Source organism: Haematobia irritans, chromosome 4 (genome assembly GCF_050003625.1).
Source record: "Haematobia irritans isolate KBUSLIRL chromosome 4, ASM5000362v1, whole genome shotgun sequence".
NCBI classification, from domain to species: Eukaryota; Metazoa; Arthropoda; class Insecta; order Diptera; family Muscidae; genus Haematobia; species Haematobia irritans.
Window position 1 is genome coordinate 213,701,514 of NC_134400.1, and position 21,206 is coordinate 213,722,719.

The window sequence follows — 21,206 nt, forward strand, 5'->3', positions numbered from 1 at the left end:
TTAAACACAATATTTTTGAGTGCAAGCATATAATGTTCATAAACTAGCATAACATGTTTGGGACATATATGTTAATATGTTAGAACATATTATGTTTGGGACATAAAATGTTTGTAAATATAATATGCTTGGATGCAAACATATATTAATTTAGAAATAGCCTATAAACATATATGTGTTTAGTAGCTTGGAGCGCTATTTAACAGGGAGCGATATTGAATTAAGTTGGTGGTTGTTGCTTGTTATTACAAAATTAACATTTTATTTTTCCTTGGGCAATTGATCTGCTACTTCTTTGATCCTTACAAACTGTGTGGTCCGCTGTTCGAATCCCCGTCCGGCAAAAGGTAAAATTAAAAAATAAAAAAAAAAATAAAATTGAATAATTTCTTCTACAATGTTTGTATCACAGAAAAAAGTGCTAAGAACTAAAAAATCTCGTGGAAGTGAGAAAGATGTGGGGGAATATACAATTAGGCAGAAACAAAATTTTGAGCATTCAGGTCGAAAACCTATGTTGTTAGCACCTATATTACCTGTTTAGTTTCATAATTCATTATGATTGTAAATATATAAATAAATAAATAAAATTTTGAGCACAATATTGTTTGGGAGAATTTTTTTTAAGCATATAATATTTTTGGGTGCAAAATGCTTCCAAACATATTATATGTTCACATAATAACATATTGTTTTTTGGAAGACAACATTATTGAATTTGGATGCAAAAATACAAAATGTTTGGAACTTAGACTACCCAAACATATATTGTTTAGACCAATATGTTTTCAAACATATTATATATTGGAAGAGATCAAACATATAAATGTTTGGGCAATACCCAAAAATGTATATGCTTGAAGCAAAATATGTTTGGGAGTATATGTTACAGAAGCGGTTTTTTGTAAGCGTGCACTCAGCCGGCTGTCGATTGGACTCAGGAGTGTAGTGATGGAGCCATGTTTCATCCATTGTCACATATCGACGGAAAAACTCGGGTGTATTACGAGTTAACAGCTGCAAACACTGCTCAGAATAATCAACACGTTGTTGTTTTTGGTCAAATGTGAGCTCGCGCGGCACCCATTTTGCACAGAGCTTCCGCATATCCAAATATTGATGAATGATATGACCAACACGTTCCTTTGATATCTTTAAGGCCTCTGCTATCTCGATCAACTTCATTTTACGGTCATTCAAAATCATTTTGTGGATTTTTTTGATGTTTTCATCGGTAACCACCTCTTGTGGGCGTCCACTGCGTTCACCGTCCTCCGTGCTCATTTCAGCACGCTTGAATTTTGCATACCAATCAATTATTGTTGATTTCCCTGGGGCAGAGTCCGGAAACTCATTATCAAGCCAAGTTTTTGCTTCCACCGTATTTTTTCCCTTCAGAAAACAGTATTTGATCAAAACACGCACGCTCACAAAAAATCGCTTCTGTAACATATACTCCCAAACATATTTTGCTTCAAGCATATACATTTTTGGGTATTGCCCAAACATTTATATGTTTGATCTCTTCCAATATATAATATGTTTGAAAGCATATTGGTCTAAACAATATATGTTTAGGTAGTCTAAGTTCCAAACATTTTGTATTTTTGCATCCAAATGCAATAATGTTGTCTTCCAAAAAACAATATGTTATTATGTGAACATATAATATGTTTGGAAGCATTTTGCACCCAAAAATATTATATGCTTAAAAAAATTCTCCCAAACAATATTGTGCTCAAAATTTTATTTATTTATTTATATATTTACAATCATAATGAATTATGAAAATAAACAGGTAATATAGGTGCTAACAACATAGGTTTTCGACCTGAATGCTCAAAATTTTGTTTCTGCCCAATTGTATATTCCCCCACATCTTTCTCACTTCCACGAGATTTTTTAGTTCTTAGCACCTTTTTCTGTAATACAAACATTGTAGAAGAAATTATTCAATTGTATGATTTTTTTATTTTAATTTTACCTTTTGCCGGACGGGGATTCGTACAGCGGACCACACAGTTTGTAAGGATCAAAGAAGTAGCTGATCAATTGCCCAAGGAAAAATAAAATGTTAATTTTGTAATAACAAGCAACAACCACCAACTTAATTCAATATCGCTCCCTGTTAAATAGCGCTCCAAGCTACTAAACACATATATGTTTATAGGCTATTTCTAAATTAATATATGTTTGCATCCAAGCATATTATATTTAAAAACATTTTATGTCCCAAACATAATATGTTCTAACATATTAACATATATGTCCCAAACATGTTATGCTAGTTTATGAACATTATATGCTTGCACTCAAAAATATTGTGTTTAAAAATTTGTGTTCCAAACATATAATGTTTATAGCCAAACATATGAAAAACAGTCTTTTTCATCCGTGCGAAATTCCTTTTTTTTCGCATTTTTTCACAATAACAAAAGTTGCTTCACAAAAGACGCTCTATCTCACATACTAATTGAGTTACAGACGTCAAATTTTAATACGAATCATTTGAAGGTTGGTACTATATAAAAATAATATGCATTTAATACTAGCGACGCCATCTATGTCAGGCCGGGGACTTATCAGCCAACCTGTTAGTTACAAAAAATGTATATATATTTTTTTCTCAGTGTATACTAAATATAAGGCTGCTTTGAAAAAGGACTGCATCCGATTTTGTTACCTGTTTCTCAATGAAAATCAGTCGTATTCTTTATATTGGAATTAACACAATGATTTTCTCCTTCAAAAAACATATACCGACTATTGTAAAAAAAAACACAAAACCAACATAACATCTAAAGTTAAGCAACAGAAAATGCTGATGCTGTTGCCACTGGTGGCCATGTAGACGAAGGTGAATACAAAACAAAAGCAACCGGAACAGAGAACCAAAATAAAAGAGATGAGAGACTCTTTCTTCTTACTCCGCCTATGGAGAATTTTGTGCTTGGTGAATGAAGGGATTTGTGAAATTTGTGAAAAATTTAACGAGGGTAGTGAAGTAAGAGTGGGGGAAATCGACCGATCTAGAACTGAGACACTAATTATATGAGACCTGCAAAATAGTTTAGTTTTTCCCTAAATAATTAAAAATATAAATGAAAACTAACATATTCCTATTAAATCTTGATAAAATCTTCTCTAAGTGGTATCTCTGTAATGTGAAATGCTCTTTAATGTGAAAAAAAGGTCCATTGTGTAGCATTCCTGGATAAAAGAGAAGATCACCACAGTGATATCACAGTGGACTGAATAGTTTAAGAGAACCTGATATAACAGGATTCCGCACAACATGACCTAGGTGGAATAACATAGATCTACTTAAAAGTTTCTACACCCAGAGAAGGAATATGATCACCTCAAACATGTTTTAAGAGCAAAATGTTATTTTTGGGTGGTGACCATGTAACATGGTTTTCCCAACAATGTTATTTTCTCGGAAATCATGTATCTGATTTCGGCAAGCAGGTTATATTTGACGAGAAAATAACATTTTAGTGACAAACATGTTACATGGTCACCATACAAAAATAACATTTTGCTCTTGAAACATGTTTGAGGTGATCATATTCCTTCTCTGCGTGTACCTTTTAACATTAGCAGAGAGTAGGAAAAGAGGAAAAGTTCTCTTCTGCAAAGAAAACAAATGTCAACCGTATAGATGTCGCACAATGCCTGCAGCTTTGGTATTACCGACGTTACGGTCCAAGCGCTGTTTTGATAAATTGGTTATTGGCATCGGCAGTTATAATTTCAAATTGTCTGCCAACAAATTTATAGAATGAAAACATTTATGAAAAAGAACATTTGTTACTACAAAGTATGTTCTAAATACCATTTTGCTTACGTTTCGTAAAGCCGGCAGAGAACTGAACTGGGTGACGCCGACGCAAACTGTATGATATTTGAGAGAAACTCCGACAAAAACTGCATGATATTAGAGAGGTCAGAATAAAAATTTGACAAAATTTTTCTATGGAAATTGCATTTTAGCAAAATTTTCTAAAAAAAACAATCTTTTAACAAGATTTTCTAGAGAAATAACATTTTGACAAGATTTTTTGTAGAAATAAAATATTGACAAAATTTTCTATAGAAATTAAATTTTGACAAGATTTTCTATAGAAATAAAATTTTGACCAAATTGTCTATACTCGTAGATATAAAATGTTGACAAAATTTTCTATGGAAAGACAATTTTGACAAAATTTTCTATAGAAATAAAATTTTGAGAAAATTTTCTATAGATATAAAATGTTGACAAAATTTTCTATAGATATAAAATGTTGACAAAATTTTCTATGGAAAGACAATTTTGACAAAATTTTCTATAGAAAAAAATGTTGACAAAATTTTCTATAGAAATAAAATTTTAGCAAAATTTTCTATAGATATAAAATGTTGACAAAATTTTCTATAGAAATAAAATTTTGACAAAATTTTCTATAGAAATAAAATTTTGACAAAATGTTCTATAGAAATAAAATTTTGACAAAATTTTCTATAAATATAAAATGTTGACAAAATTTTCTATAGAAATAAAATTTTGCCAAAATTTTCTATAGACATAAAATTTTAACAAAATTTTCTATAGAAATAAAATTTTAGCAAAATTTTCTATAGAAATAAAATGTTGACAAAATTTTCTATTGAAATAAAATTTTGACAAAATTTTCATTAGAAATAAAATTTTGACAAAATGTTCTATAGAAATAAAATTTTACCAAAATTTTCTATAGAAATAAAATTTTGCCAAAATTTTCTATAGAAATAAAATTTTAGCAAAATTTTCTATAGATATAAAATGTTGACAAAATTTTCTATAGAAATAAAATTTTACCAAAATTTTCTATAGATATCAAATGTTGACCAAATTTTCTATGGAAAGACAATTTTAGAAATAAAATTTTACCAAAATTTTCTATAGAAATAAAATTTTGACAAAATGTTCTATAGAAATAAAATTTTACCAAAATTTTCTATAGAAATAAAATTTTGCCAAAATTTTCTATAAAAAGAAAATTTTGCCAAAATTTTCTATAGAAAGAAAATTTTGATAAAATTGTCTATACTCGTAGATATAAAATGTTGACAAAATATTCTACAGAAATAAAATTTTGATAAAATTTTCATTAGCAATAAAATCTTAACAAAATTTTCTATAGAAATAAAATTTTACCAAAATTTTCTATAGAAATAAAATTTTGACAAAATGTTCTATAGAAATAAAATTTTGACAAAATTTTCATTAGAACTAAAAAGTTAACAAAATTTTCTATAGAAATACAATTTTACCAAAATTTTCTATAGAAATAACATTTTGACAAAATGTTCTATAGAAGTAAAATTTTGACAAAATGTTCATTAGAAATAAACTTTTACCAAAATTTTCTATAGAAATAAAATTTTGAAAAAATTTCCTATAGAAATAAAATTTTGCCAAAATTTTCTATGGACATAAAACTTTAACAAAATTTTCTATAGAAATAAAATTTTGCCAAAATTTTCTATAGAAATAAAATTTTGCCAAAATTTTCTATAAAAATAAAATTTTGAAAAAATTTCCTATAGAAATAAAATTTTGCCAAAAATTTCTATGGACATAAAACTTTAACAAAATTTTCTATAGAAATAAAATTTTGCCAAAATTTTCTATAGAAATAAAATTTTGCCAAAATTTTCTATAGAAATAAAATTTTGACAAAATTTTCTATAGAAATAAAATTTTGATAAAATTTTCTATAGAAATAAAATTTCGACAACATTTTCTATAGAAATAAAATCTTGCCAACATTTTCTATAAAACAGTGACATGAAGTCCAGGGTTGTAGAAGAGAACCCGTAGATCAGGCTGCAAACCTGAGTGGTCTGGACAGGATTTATCAATACACTGTAGCAGAATCTTTGAACGAGGTAAATTCTTATCTTGGAGCCACCGTGGTGCAATGGTTAGCATGTCCGCCTTGCATACACAAGGTCGTGGGTTCGATTCCTGCTTCGACCGAACACCAAAAAATTTTCAGCGGTGGATTATCCCACCTCAGTAATGCTGGTGACATTTCTGAGTGTTTCAAAGCTTCTCTAAGTGGTTTCACTGTAATGTGGAACGCCATTCGGACTCGGCTATAAAAAGAAGGTCCCTTGTCATTGAGCTTAACATGTAATCGGGCAGCACTCAGTGATACGAGAGAAGTTCACCATTGTGGTATCACAATGGATTGAGCTAAGTGAGCCTGAAATATCGGGCTGTTACTATAACTAACCTAACCTAACGAACTGTCTACCTAACCAAACCTGTGGGTTCGATTCCAGTATTTTTATTGATAATATGAAATCCTTGTCAAGGAGCTGAACATAGAATCGGACTAAGAGAGAAGTCCAACACCTGTGGTATCACAATGGACTGAATAGTCTAAGTGAGCCTGATACATCGGGCTGCCACCTATCCTAACCTATATTAACATAATTAGTTAATTACTATTTCTACAAAAAATCATTTTCTTGTTGAAATCGTCTCCTTAATGACAAATAAATCTCTATTTATGGTAACAGTTGCCATGTTCGTTCCCAAGAAAAGAAAATCATTTTTTTTGCATCTGCAACGAATGTTCTACTTACCTTTACATTAATCACAGGTGTATTTCTATGGTTTCAGTGAAAATTTACTTACCTGTAATTTGTATACACACCTCATTATAAGAGCTTACAAGTGTGCACTCTCAACTCTGTCTCTCACTATCTCACTCTTCCTCCGTATTCTGCAATATCTTAAAGAGTGTTGCAAGCAAATATGTTTATCAAAGAGTAAAGAACATATTAAGTGGCGCGAGCGAACGAAAGAGCGAGAGTATAGGTAAACTAAAATTGTTTCTCCCTGATGTATCTTAAGAATTCATTTAATTATGCTCTTGTTAGAGTAAACGATTACGTCGATACGAGTTAGGTGTAATGTTTGGATAGAGTGCTTAACGATCAGTTGCCTAAGAGTTGTGTTTGCGTTGTGACATTGCGGATTGAAAAATAAACGCGGATAGTGCAAACGATTTACGGAATTTTTATGTTGGTGGCCCTTGCTTGCTTGATTATTGTAAAAAACTGATGTTGTTGGTGTGTTGTTGTTTTTTTACATTCTTTCTTTTGTTGTTTGTTCATCTTGTTGGTGTAGTGTATGTGTTGTTGTTGGTATTGTACAATAAAAGTATCTTCTGGAGAAAAAAGAAAGATGAATAACCAGAGCATATAACAAATATGTAATACATAACAACAACAATAAGAGCGGTGATGAGAAAATATTTATGATGAGAAATATTATGATTAATAAAACGGGAATTCTCATATGAAGTTCACTAGCTCAATTGCTTAATAGTCGAGCAATTAATATTAATTATGAAATACTAAAGATCAATGAAGAATTTTTATTACAAAAAAAAACAAAACAGAAAAATAAATGTGTTTTATTAGTGAAGTGAAAGAGGAAAAAGAAGTCCTATGTATATATTAACCCAGGATTATGGAAGAAGACCATCCATTTAAATTTATTGTGATTTTTTTTTTAACTCATTACCAGTTGATCGTTTTAACAAACAACAATGCCCAAAACACTCCAAAGGGAGTAGAGGAAACCGGTTTAACAGCCTCTTTCTACAACTCTTCGTGGACAAAAGAATCAACGAAGTAAACCAATAATCTCACAATTCGAAAGCCTATACAGACAACTCTTCCAAGTGATCACACCAAGCAGCAACGATCAATGTGCACTAGACTTTTATGGGATTGGGATTTTAAATAGAAATAACTCCAGGAAATGTAACGATTTGCTTCCCCTCCCCCAGGCCTAAAAACAAGACGAAAAAACAGGCGAAATAATAACGAAAAACAATATAAATATGAGTGAATTTGAATGTGCGTGCTAAATTTATATTAATCAACAAACTAACTTGGAGGGAAGTTTCTCTTTGGCTCTTTGTCTGGATAGACATCATGGAAGTTGAAAACTCAATAGCGGAACGGAAACCCATGAATATACCAAATGCCTTGAAAAGATCATCGCTGAATTCCTCATTGGCCAGTAGCACGGTGGAGAATATTATCTATCCACCATCGCATCAGTATCACTATATTCAATATTATCAACAACCGGCCATTAATCAATATGCAAATCCTAGTATACAACCCACCTGCCAGTGTAGTTGTTCCTGTAATTCATCTTCTCAACTACAGCAACAGCAGCAACAACAACATTATCAATATCCCCAAAATATCCAGCAAACGCCAAATAAACTAACAAATCCAGCAGGGAATGGCAGCATTGGAGGAGGCGGTGGCGTTACTGGTCTACATTCCCATCAGAATAGCATTGATGCTTCGGTTATAGTCCATCGCCAGGCCAGTAGTAATAGTGGGTCTGATCCTCCCACCACAGCCACCACAAATACCCTTTCCGATTTACCTCATAAATCCCAGTCGGAAACATCATTGCTTCTCAATCATTCCTATCAGGCCTTGAAAATGACAGAATTTCTTTCGGATAATCTGTTAAATAATTCCACGCCGAAAATTCTAAAATCTCAACATACAGCCTCGAGTTGTGATTGTGATTTAGAATGTACTTGTGGCCGAATGGATCGGGATGGAGGTATAGGAAATAATGATAATGTCAACTCTTCACCCAATCATGGGAAAAATCAATTGAAACAATTTGTTTTATCTGAAGCTATGTTGACCGCTGATGAGATCACTGTTAGTGAATCGGATAATAATAGCAGTACGGTGAAACGTTGTGAACGCAATAAAAATAAGTAAGGCCCTCCCCTAAGAGCAAGTTTTGTTTTGGTATTTTTTACGTTTGCTTTTTATTTTTTATAGAAAATCATCTGGTGGTGGTATTCCTCCTAAGAAGAATTCCTCTATAGCGGATGATTTGAACTATCACAATGCCAATAATATTGATATTTATAGTGATGGTGATGCTGAGGCCATAACTGAAGCTTGCTTGAAGGAAACTAATGGAATTCCTGGACCTAATTCGGATTTAAGGCCACCTCTACCACCAAGACCTCCACCTAGACCTAAAACATCATCGGGTTCAATCAATGGTAAGTAGAGCGGATAAAAAAGAGCTTGATTCGAGCTGGCTAGACAATAGCTTAAGTTGGGTTTGCTTAAGTTAAAATTGCAGTTCAATATTTCATGCTGACTTAGACTATTCAGTCCATTGTGATACCACAGGTGTTGGACTTCTCTCTTAGTCCGATTCTATGTTCAGATCATTGACAAGGATTTTAAGCTATCAATAAAAATACTGGAAACGAACCGTTAGGTAGACAGTTCGTTAGGTTAGGTTAGGTATAGTAACAGCCCGATATTTCAGGCTCACTTAGACTATTAAATCCATTGCGATACCACACTGGTGAACTTCTCTCGTATCACTGAGTGCTGCCCGATTCCATGTTAAGCTTAAAGACAATGGACCTCCTTTGTATAGCCGAGTCCGAAAGGCGTTCCACATTGCAGTGAAACCACTTAGAGAAGCTCTGAAACACTCGGAAATGTCACCAGCATTACTGAGGTGGGATAATCCACCGCTGAAAAACTGGGTTTGAACCCATGATCCTGTGTATGCAAGGACCACGGTGGCTCCCCAATATCTATGTGAAAATTTTCGCGTTTTGTGGCCTCGTGTTATTTCCGAGTTATTTAGCGCATTCCTTTACGGCACGCACTTCTGCCAGCAACATTGTTTTTGTTGTCACGCCAAAAATAATCTACCAAAATTTAAAGAAAATTTTGCCCAAAAAATACCAAAGAAAAAAATTTTATTTCTATAGAAAATTTTCTCAAAATTTTATTTACATAGAAAATATTGTCAAAATTTTATTTCTATAGAAAATTTACTCAAAATTTTATTTCCATAGAAAATTTTGTCAAAATTTTATTTCTATAGAAAATTTTGTCAAAATTGTATTTCGAAAGTAAATATTGTCAGAATTTTATTTCTATAGAAAATTTTATCAAAATTTTATTTATATAGAAAATTTTGTCAAAATTTTATTTCTATAGAAAATGTTATCAAAATTATATTTCGAAAGAAAATATTGTCAGAATTTTATTTCTATAGAAAATTTTATCAAAATTTTATTTCCATAGAAAGTTTTATAAAAGTTTTATTTCTATCGAAAATGTTGTCAAAATTTTATTTATATTGGAAATTTTGTCAAAATTTTATTTATATAGAAAATTTTGTCAAAATTTTATTTATATAGGCAATTTTGTCAAAATTTTATTTCTATAGAAAAATTTGTCAACATTTTATTTCTATAGCAAAATTTTGTCAAAATTTTATTTCTATAGAAAATTTTGTCAAAATTTTATTGCCATAGAAAATTTTATCAAAATTTTATTTATATAGAAAATTTTGTCAAAATTTTATTTATATCGATAATTTTGTCAAAATTTTATTTATATAGAAAATTTTGTAAAAATTTTATTTCTATAGAAAATTTTGTAAAAATTTTATTTCTATAGAAAATTTTGTAAAAATTTTATTTCTATAGAAAATTTTGTCAAAATATTATTGCTATAGAAAATTTTGTTAAAATTTTATTTATATAGAAAATTTTGTCAAAATTTTATTTATATAGAAAATTTTATCAAAATTTTATTTATATAGAAAATTTTGTCAAAATTTTATTTATATAGAAAATTTTGTTAAATTTTTTTCTATAGAAAATGTTATCAAAATTTTATTTCGAAAGAAAATTTTATCAAAATTTTATTTCTATAGAAAATTTTATCAAAATTTTATTTCTATAGAAAATTTTGTCAAAATTGTATTTCTATAGAAAATTTTGTCAAAATTTTATTTCTATAGAAAATTTTGTCAACATTTTATTTCTATAGAAAATTTTGTTAAAATTTTATTTCTATAGAAAATTTTGTCAAAATTTTATTTCTATAGAAAATTTTGTCAAAATTGTATTTCTATAGAAAATTTTGTCAACATTTTATTTCTATAGAAAATTTTGTCAACATTTTATTTCTATAGAAAATTTTATCAAAATTTTATTTCTATAGAAAATTTTATCAAAATTTTATTTCTATAGAAAATTTTGTCAAAATTGTATTTCTATAGAAAATTTTGTCAACATTTTATTTCTATAGAAAATTTTGTTAAAATTTTATTTCTATAGAAAATTTTGTCAAAATTTTATTTCTATAGAAAATTTTGTCAACATTTTATTTCTATAGCAAAATTTATTTCTATAGAAAAATTTGTAAAAATTTTATTTCTATAGAAAATTTTGTCAAAATTTTATTTATATAGAAAATTTTGTCAAAATATTATTGCTATAGAAAATTTTGTTAAAATTTTATTTATATAGACAATTTTGTCAAAATTTTATTTATATAGAAAATTTTGTCAAAATTTTATTTATATAGAAAATTTTGTCAAAATTTTATTTCTATAGAAAATTTTGTTAAAATTTTTGTCTATAGAAAATGTTATCAAAATTTTATTTCTATAGAAAATTTTATCAAAATTTTATTTCTATAGAAAATTTTATCAAAATTTTATTTCTATCGAAAATTTTGTCAAAATTTTATTTATATTGAAAATTTTATCAAAATTTTATTTCTATAGAAAATTTTGTCAAAATTTTAGTGCTATAGACAATTTTATCAAAATTTTATTTCTATAGAAAAGTTTGTCAAAATTTTATTTATATAGAAAATTTTGTCAAAATGTTATTTCTATAGAAAATTTTGTCAAAATTTTATTTATATAGAAAATTTTGTCATATATTTCAATTTTTACTATAGAAAATTTTATCAAAATTGTATTTCGAAAGGAAATATTGTCAGAATTTTATTTCTATAGAAGATTATATCAACATTTTATTTCTGTAGAAAGTTTTATCAAAATTTTATTTCTATCGAAAATTTTGTCAAAATTTTAGTGCTATAGAAAATTTTATCAAAATTTTATTTATATAGAAAAGTTTGTCAAAATTTTATTTCTATAGAAAGCTTTGTCAAAATTTTATTTCTATAGAAAATTTTGTCAAAATTTTATTTATTAAGAAAATTTTGTCAACATTTTTATTACTATAGAAAATTTTATCAAAATTTTATTTCTATAGAAAATTTTATCAAAATTTTATTTCTATCGAAAATTTTGTCAAAATTTTATTTCTATAGAAAATTTTATCAAAATTTTATTTCTATAGAAAATTTTGTCAAAATTTTATTTATATAGAACATTTTGTCAAAATTTTATTTCTATAGAAAATTTTGTCAAAATTTTATTTATTAAGAAAATTTTGTCAACATTTTATTACTATAGAAAATTTTATCAAAATTTTATTTCTATAGAAAATTTTATCAAAATTTTATTTCTATCGAAAATTTTGTCAAAATTTTATAACTATAGAAAATTTTATCAAAATTTTATTACTATAGAAAATTTTATCAAAATTTTATTACTATAGAAAATTTTATCAAAATTTTATTACTATAGAAAATTTTATCAAAATTTTATTTCTATAGAAAATTTTGTCAAAATTTTATTGCTATAGAAAATTTTATTTCTATAGAAAATTTTGTCAAAATTTTATTTATATAGTAAATTTTGTCAAAATTTTATTTCTATAGAAAATTTTGTCAAAATTTTATTTATTAAGAAAATTTTGTCAACATTTTATTATTTCTATAGAAAATTTTATCAAAATTTTATTTCTATCGACAATTTTGTCAAAATTTTATTGCTATAGAAAATTTTATCAAAAGTTTATTTCTATAGAAAATTTTGTCAAAATTTTATTTATTAAGAAAATTTTGTCAACATTTTATTACTATTGAAAATTTTACCAAAATTTTATTTCTATAGAAAATTTTATCAAAATTTTATTTCTATCGAAAATTGTGTCAAAATTTTATTTATATAGAAAATTTTATCAAAATTTTATTTCTATAGAAAATTTTGTCAAAATTTTAGTGCTATAGACAATTTTATCAAAATTTTATTTCTATAGAAAAGTTTGTCAAAATTTTATTTATATAGAAAATTTTGTCAAAATTTTGTCAAAATGTTATTTCTATAGAAAATTTTGTCAAAATTTTATTTATATAGAAAATTTTGTCAAAATTTTATTTATATAGAAAATTTTATCAAAATTTTATTTCTATAGAAAATTTTGTCAAAATTTTAGTGCTATAGACAATTTTATCAAAATTTTATTTCTATAGAAAATTTTGTTAAAATTTTATTTATATAGAAAATTTTGTCAAAATTTTATTTCTATAGAAAGTTTTATCAAAATTTTATTTCTATCGAAAATTTTGTCAACATTTTATTTCGAAAGAAAATATTGTCAGAATTTTATTTCTATAGAAATTTTTACCAACTTTTATTTCTATAGAAAGTTTTATCAAAATTTTATTTCTATCGAAAATTTTGTCAAAATTTTATTTCTATAGAAAATTTTGTCAAAACATTACTTCTGTAGGAAATTTTGTCAAAATTTTATTGCTATAGAAAATTTTGTCAAAATTTTATTTCTATAGAAAATGTTATCAAAATTGTATTTCGAAAGAAAATATTGTCAGAATTTTATTTCTTTAGAAAATTTTATTTCAAAGAAAGTTTTATCAAAATTTTATTTCTATCGAAAATTTTGTCAAAACTTTATTTATATAGAAAATTTTATCAAAATTTTATTTCTATAGAAAATGTTGTCAAAATTTTATTTCTATAGAAAATGTTATCAAATCTGTATTTCGAAAGAAAATATTGTCAGAATTTTATTTCTATAGAAAATTTTATCAAAATTTTATTTCTATAGAAAATTTTATCAAAATTTTATTTATATAGAAAATTTTATCAAAATTTTATTTATATAGAAAATTTTGTAAAAATTTTATTTCTATAGAAAATTTTGTCATTTTATTTCTATAGAAAATTTTGTCAAAATTTTAGTGCTATAGAAAATTTTATCAAAATGTTATTTTTATTGAAAATTTTGTCAAAATTTTATTTCTCTAGAAAATTTTGTCAAAATTTCATTTCTATAGAACATTTTGTCAACGTTTTATTTCTATAGAAAATTTACTCAAAATTTTATTTCCATAGAAAATGTTATGAAAATTTTATTTCTATAGAAAATTTTGTCAAAATTTTATTGCTATAGAAAATTTTGTCAAAATTTTATTTGTATAGAAAATTTTGTCAAAATTGTATTTCGAAAGAAAATATTGTCAGAATTTTATTTCTATAGAAACTTTTATCAAAATTTTATTTCTATAGAAAATTTTATCAAAATTTTATTTCTATAGAAAATGTTATCAAAATTTTATTTCTATAGAAAATTTGTGAAGTACCTCTTAGTTGGAGGGGAATATCTTTCAAAATCTACCAAAACATAAGGAATTCTACCTATGTACCAAACAGTAAAAAAATCTACCATTTTTGGTAGAATTCTACCAAATGTGGCAACCGTGGTTGTGGTCTGATAATTGGAATAGGATCTCGGTGTCTGTTCAGGACTTAATTCCAGTTTTTGGGCGAAATTAATCCTTTAAGTTGCTGTAAACAAAACATATAGCGCTCGTAAGTCAAAATGTTCTGAGTATAACCTCAAAGGTTAGATTAGGTAGCAGCCCGATGTATCAGGCTCACTTAGACTATTCAGTCCATTGTGATACCACAGTGGTGAGCTTCTCTCTTATCACTGAGTGCTGCCCGATTCCATGTTAAGCTCAATGACAAGGGACCTCCTTTTTATAGCCGAGTCCGAACGGCGTTCCACATTGCAGTGAAACCACTTAGAGAAGCTTTGAAACCTTCAGAAATGTAACCTCAAAAACATCAAGCTTTACGATAGAGCTGTCAGTTGGCAGATTGCAACTCTATCGTTGCCCAATCCCGAAATATAAAAGACAACCCTGGTAGAGATGAAAATAATTCTTACATTCAAAATCTCACTCTATATATAAAATAATACATGGAACGTTGACGGTCTTACTCTATAATAACCATCATGGCTTCGGAGTCACGAAAAATTTCGTGTCACTTGCACACCCCTAATCTTAAGGATTTTATTTACGAATACTCAATAGGCTGTTTTGTTAAGAACAAACTCCTAGAGAGAAAGAAAGAGAGTGCAAGAGAGCGTTAGCCATTTCAAATCTAATTTCCGTACATGCGCATAAGTCCTTTGTTAGGGCTAACTGTATTTCAATGCTCTTGACAACAACTCTCTCGCTCTACATCTCTCTCGCCACGAAGCTTTTAAATAATTTACCATGTTAACTCTCAAGCTTTCACACGACAACATTTCAACTTCTCTATCGTGACTGTATTCCAACATGTGTGGGTAGTTAAGGTCAAACAGGCAGAGACACAACTTTAAAGCTATTTTTCATTCGACCCATAAGGGGATGATACAAACTTAGCAAGGATGATGGCCAACAACAGATAGAGGAGATTCTCTCGCTTTCAGTAGAGTGGAGGAATTCTATGTCTTCACTATTACCCCCATCAGAGCAATATTGCGGGAAAGAAACCTTAAAATTCCTTGACAGTAGATTTATAAGGATAGATACAGAGTGTATGGAAAATTTTGGAAAAATGCAGAAACTTAAATAAAAAAATTAATCCAAAATTTTGTGTGGTAGTCTTCCAATGGTAAAGAGAAAATCGAATATTGGATGAAGAAAGGCAATTGTTTGGAAAACAAGTGAAGTGAAAAAAATATTGTGGCAAAAATGCATGGTTATCCCGTAATGCAATTCATGCAATACAGCATGCCACCACCTTCCACTTGCCAATGGATGCCACAACAATCGAATGCCCACCACCACAGGGGTCTTGTACGTGATGCAGCAGTACATGGCGGTTATCCTTTAAGTTAGATTTACAAATGGAAAACCCCCTTTTCGAAAGGATTACCATTAATTTCTTTCCATTTTCTTTTATGATTACAGCTGCCCGTGGTCGCTCGGGAATGGTGATAAAAAAATATGTGGTCTGGTGTTTGGTATGCGGTGGCTTCTCCTGTGTATTGGGTTTGCTGTTTTTGGGTGTTTACTTCCTGCTACATTCGTACACCATAACGGTGGGAAATTTTGAAACTGTTCCCACCTTTGTACCCGCCACTTTGGTAAGTAGAAAACAATTTTTTATTTTATTTAACTTTTGAGCGCCAGGAGATGAGAATTTTATAATGTGTAGGTGGATAATAATGTTGAAATGAGATGCGTCGAATATTTCTGCAAATTTAAGTATACGTTGTTATCGGCTGTTTACATTTCATCTCCATACGCTAAGGTCCGGGTTGTATCAAACTTTTGACGTGATAAGAAATGTATTGCTATTTCTGGCAGTGCAACTTCATGTATATGTTCTTATCGACTGTTTATATTTCTTCCCCATAAGTGGGGTCATGATGCTGAAATGGGACGCATCGAATATTTCTTCAAATTCAAGTAGACAGTATTACAAACTGTTTACATTTTCCTAAAGCGCAAACATTTGACGTGATAGGTAAGGTAGCAGACCGATGTATCAGTCCATTGTGATACCATATTGGTGAACTTCTCTCTTATCACTGAGTGCTGCCCGATTCCATGTTATGCTCAATGACAAGGGACCTCCTTTTTATAGCCGAATCCGAACGGCGTTCCACATTGCAGTGAAACCACTTAGAGAGGCTTTGAAACCTTCAGAAATGTCACCAGCATTACTGAGGTGGGATAATCCACCGCTGAAAAACTTTTTGGTGTTCGGTCGAAGCAGGAATCGAATCCACGACCTTGTGTATGTAAGGCGGGCATACTAACCATTGCAACACGGTGGCGTCCAGTGATAATATATTGTCATTTATGACAGCACAACTTCATGTATACGTTAGGTTAGGTATGGTGGCAGCCCGATATTTATTCCAGGCTCACTAAGACTAACATATTCAGTCCATTGTGATACCACAGGGTGGACTTCTCTCTTATCACTGAGTGTTGCCCGATTCTATGTTAAGCTCTTTGACATGGAATACGTTGTTATCGACTGTTTACATGTCTTCCCCATATGTGGGGCCATAATGCTGGAATGTGTTTCATCGAATACTTCTACAAAGAGAATACTTTGAGATACCAAGCATTTCTGAGAGTAGATAAACCGCAATTGAAAATCTTTTTCGTAATCGGCCGAAACTGTCTCCATTTTTACACGTTTATAAAAACTACGTTTATAAAAACTACTACTCCCATAAAATAGGAACCCGTGGAGACGGTGGTCAGGTGAGGTATAATGACAGGCTCACTTAGACTCTCACTTATCATTGAGTGCTGCCCTATTCTAGATTTAGCTCAATGAATAGGGACCTCTTTTTTGTAGCCGATTCCGAACGGCGTTTCACATTGGAAATCAGGATAGGATAGGACATCAATTCATAGCGAAGCGGGCCTACGAACCATTGCATAATGTTATAAGGGCACTGTTTTCCGTTTTTATTCAATTATCGTCGAATAGGCCCGATAAATCTGCTTAATATAGGCATGTGATCGTTTTGCCCTTCTGCAGAACCCGTAATTGGAAACATTTAAATGGGAATTCCTACCCCACCCTGTTGCGATCGATGACACCTAGATCGGAACAGGGTCTGATCAGTTTGTTCTTATGAGGAAGACAAACATTTGGTCCACTCGCGAATTGAGTCAATAGACGAGTTGCTATATCCGTATGTTGCTAAAATGATGGGAAATAGCAGAAGTTAAGTGGCAACTGGTTCGGAACAAATTCTCAAACTCTTGAAAAAAAATCCCGAATTTAAAAATTTGCACTTCCAATATTTTCCTAAAAACTTGTCAAAACTTTTTTGGGAATTTTTGTGGGAAGTTTTTATTTAAATTAGGGATTTTTGGATATAAAAGCGTTCGAATTGGGGGGACAAGAGCCTGGCAACATTGATGATTAGCAGATCTTGCATTATTTTGAGTTAGCTAGCTCTAGAGGGAATATGTAACATGATTGTCGCAGCCACGTTATTTTCTCGGCAAGCAAAAATAATAAGTCCGTGACAAATATGTAACATTATGCTCTTGAAACATGTTTGGGGTGATCATATTCCTTCTCTGGGTGAATGTTTAGCTAAAAGACAAGGGACCTCCTTCTTGTTGCCGTGTCCGAGCCGACTTTCACATTACGGTGAAACCACTTAGGGAAGCTTTGAAACGCTCAGAAATATTACTGAGAGAGGATAATCAACAGCTGAAAAAAAATGTTGATGTTCGGTTGGAAATTGCATTAAACCCTGGTCCCTTTACCTAATCTACACTCCGATGGCAAATTTTTACGAATAATTTTTGTATGTTTGATTTCCCCTTTCAGTTAATTCTCACCGGTCTGTGTGTCATGAGTCTGGCGCGAAGACGTAATCGTTACAGTTATCTGATAAAACTTTCCGGAGCTTGTGGTCTAATATCGGCTTTAACCTGTGCCCTGGTTACAGTTACCACCACGGTATTGCATATGAGCCGTTTACAGGCATTGCGAGAATGCGAATATGCCCAGAAGACAAGAACATGTACATGCTATTCCGATATGATAGAATCGCAAGTGGATCGTGTGGACAAGGGTATGATGTTTGATGCTTACAATATCGTTCATTCGCTAAATATTTGCCTCATTTTCAGAAGGAGTTCGTTTGGTCTTCGATTCTCTATCGGATTGTGGAGTAGTTCATGGGTCATTGTATTCCTGTCTAAGAGCGATATTCGGCTTATCGGTGGCCGGCGTTCTAGTGGCCGTTTTCAGTTGCATGCTGGTCTATCAGCTCTTAAGGTAAAGTGACTTGAGCATAAATCCCTTAAAAGGTTTCATTTTTGTCTGTCCTCTCCCCATCTAGCCATGAACGCAAGAAAATGTATTGGGAACAATTGGAACTGCGTTGCCGTTCATTATATACCCGTCCCCAAATGCCACCACAAGGTATGGCCTCAGGTGCTGCTCCTCATGGCTGCCGATGTTGCGAACAATGTCACGCTCATCGACAAGTCCCCTTACAAGCGGCAGCCTATCCTTGGGACGAGAGCAGTGAACCCAGATTTTGGTCCACTCAGCCTCCGGGAAACTTTTATTCGCCCAATCCTGGCGGTGAGGATTTAATGGGCATGACCAACACTTGCCGCAGACATGAAATGACTACTGCTCGTGGGCGAGGGAGTGGCTGGAGTTGGAATCGTTGGTGGCAGCGTAGCTCACCGGATCCAAATTCCCGTTTCCGTCAAACACCCTCAAGTCCGGATTCCCAATATGGCTTTTCCAATAGTAATGGCAATACCCTGGCCGAAGATGTGGCAGCTGTGGCCAATGGCAATGTTGTGGCCCAGCAATTTAATGTTTTACCTGGTAATTTGCCATATGGTGTCTGGGGTCCTCCGCCGCCTTATAGTGATCCCAATAGTCCGGCCAGAAGAGGTTACTATCAGTATATACAACCCCCACATCATCATACCAATACGAATGGTGGAGGTATTGTAGGTACTGGTGGTAACCAGTTAGGTGGAGCTCCCATGAACCACAATGCCAATATCACGGAATCCAATAACGGCGGAGGTTTTCTGGAACAACCCGCCGCCTCGAATTGCTGTCAACAAAATACCATTGCAAGATCCAATGGCTCCACAGTGGGTAGTGTTAGCAACTTCAAATCTAAAGTCGAGTATGAGAACACTCCCTCGGACAGTGATTGTGGTAGTAACCTCCGGGAAAGAGATCGATTTTCCAATACCCTTCCCACACGTAAGATCAAGAAACGTTTGGATCCCGGCAATAAAAGTATAGGGCCAAATTCCCAGAGTGTACAGCGGGTAAATGTGCAACAAGTGTTTGCCTCCAATGGGTCTGTTAGCAATACGACCGAGGACCAGGAATACCATGAACCTCAAATCTTGGCCGATGAGATATTGAAGACGCAGCAACAGCAGCAACTGAATAAATGTGGTGTTGAGAATACGGCATTCCAAAATAGCTGTGAGTCCACAAATGTGGGGTCTCAGAATGCGGACCCACAATTAGGAGAGAGTAGTGATCCCACCGAATCGGAAGTCTACTTTGCCGATGTGAGTAGTTGCTGTAATATGTCCGTGAAAAATGATCATTACTACGAGGATACCAGAGCCTCACAGAGAACATTAATACCTCCCACAAACCAGACGCAGCAATCGCAATCCCAAACCCATCACATACATTCCCATGGCCATCATCATCAACATCAGCTTAGTAATTGCAGTAGCAGTACCAATGAGGATTATTTGGCTCAACGCTTTGGTCCCAGAGAGAATTCTATACGCAGTCGTCTTCCATTTCCCCAAAGCTCTCATGCCACCGATGGTTTTGGCGAGAATCTAAACATCTTGGCAGCAGCGTCCAGTAATGATGGTGCCAGTGTAGGCCATATACCTAAAGATCCCTCATGCCAGAGCATGTGTTCTGTGGAATCTGAGGCAAAGACTGAATTCACCGATCTCTCACCCATGACTCCATGTGGTCAAAACGTAAATCAATTAAATGATTTTGCCGAACTAAACCAGCAGGGACAAACGACACCCACCAATTTTGTGCCCTCATATCCTCCCTACTCGTCAGAGTCACAAAGTCTAGAGGCTCATCGCCGTTCGACGAAAAATCTCACCGAAGCTCATTATGAAGTGATCGATGATCAGGCGCCAGTGTCGCAATCCACGCAACAACAAAATCCCAACAGCAATGGATCATTGCAGCAGGTGGGTCGTAATATAACTGGCCGTTTGGTAAATAAACCCAAGACTCCCATGAAACCTTCATTGCGAGAAAGAAAGGATAACAACAGTGATCGTGAGTGGTCAGATGCAAGTAACAGTGATCGTCATCGATTATGAAATGAGGTCTTTGTTTAAGCCTAAAATTGGAATTTCACAAGATAAAGATACAGGAAAGAGGCAAGTGAAATAGTGATGACAATGGGGTTTCGTTTGTTTGATCTTCATATCACGGGAATGGTATGCGAAAGCGATTTGTTTAGGTCTAGAGGAAAGATGATCAAGTGAATTGAAATTATATGAGGTATTGGGTATGGATCTCAATAAGACCGTTTTGAAGAATGTCGGAAATGTTACTCAATGCATATATATTCACGTTATGGGCGAACGGAAAATTCTATTTCAGGGCG

General features: G+C 31.5%; 1 protein-coding gene across 2 annotated transcripts; it reads left to right on the forward strand.

The window, feature by feature from the left end:
• Positions 1-7,000: 7,000 nt before the first annotated feature.
• On the forward strand, positions 7,001-20,986 carry LOC142234935 (uncharacterized). 2 transcript variants are annotated; one of them, XM_075306146.1, is made up of 6 exons: positions 7,001-8,801; positions 8,869-9,098; positions 15,985-16,160; positions 18,386-18,632; positions 18,691-18,838; positions 18,903-20,986. In XM_075306146.1, exons 1-6 carry the CDS (start codon positions 7,984-7,986, stop codon positions 20,914-20,916), a joined length of 3,633 nt encoding a protein of 1,210 aa, XP_075162261.1. In that variant the 5' UTR covers positions 7,001-7,983; the 3' UTR covers positions 20,917-20,986. The 2 variants fall into 2 exon arrangements, with proteins under 2 accessions (XP_075162261.1, XP_075162262.1); XM_075306147.1 differs by lacking the exons at positions 7,001-8,801; positions 8,869-9,098 and adding an exon at positions 15,574-15,907.
• Positions 20,987-21,206: the final 220 nt, after the last annotated feature.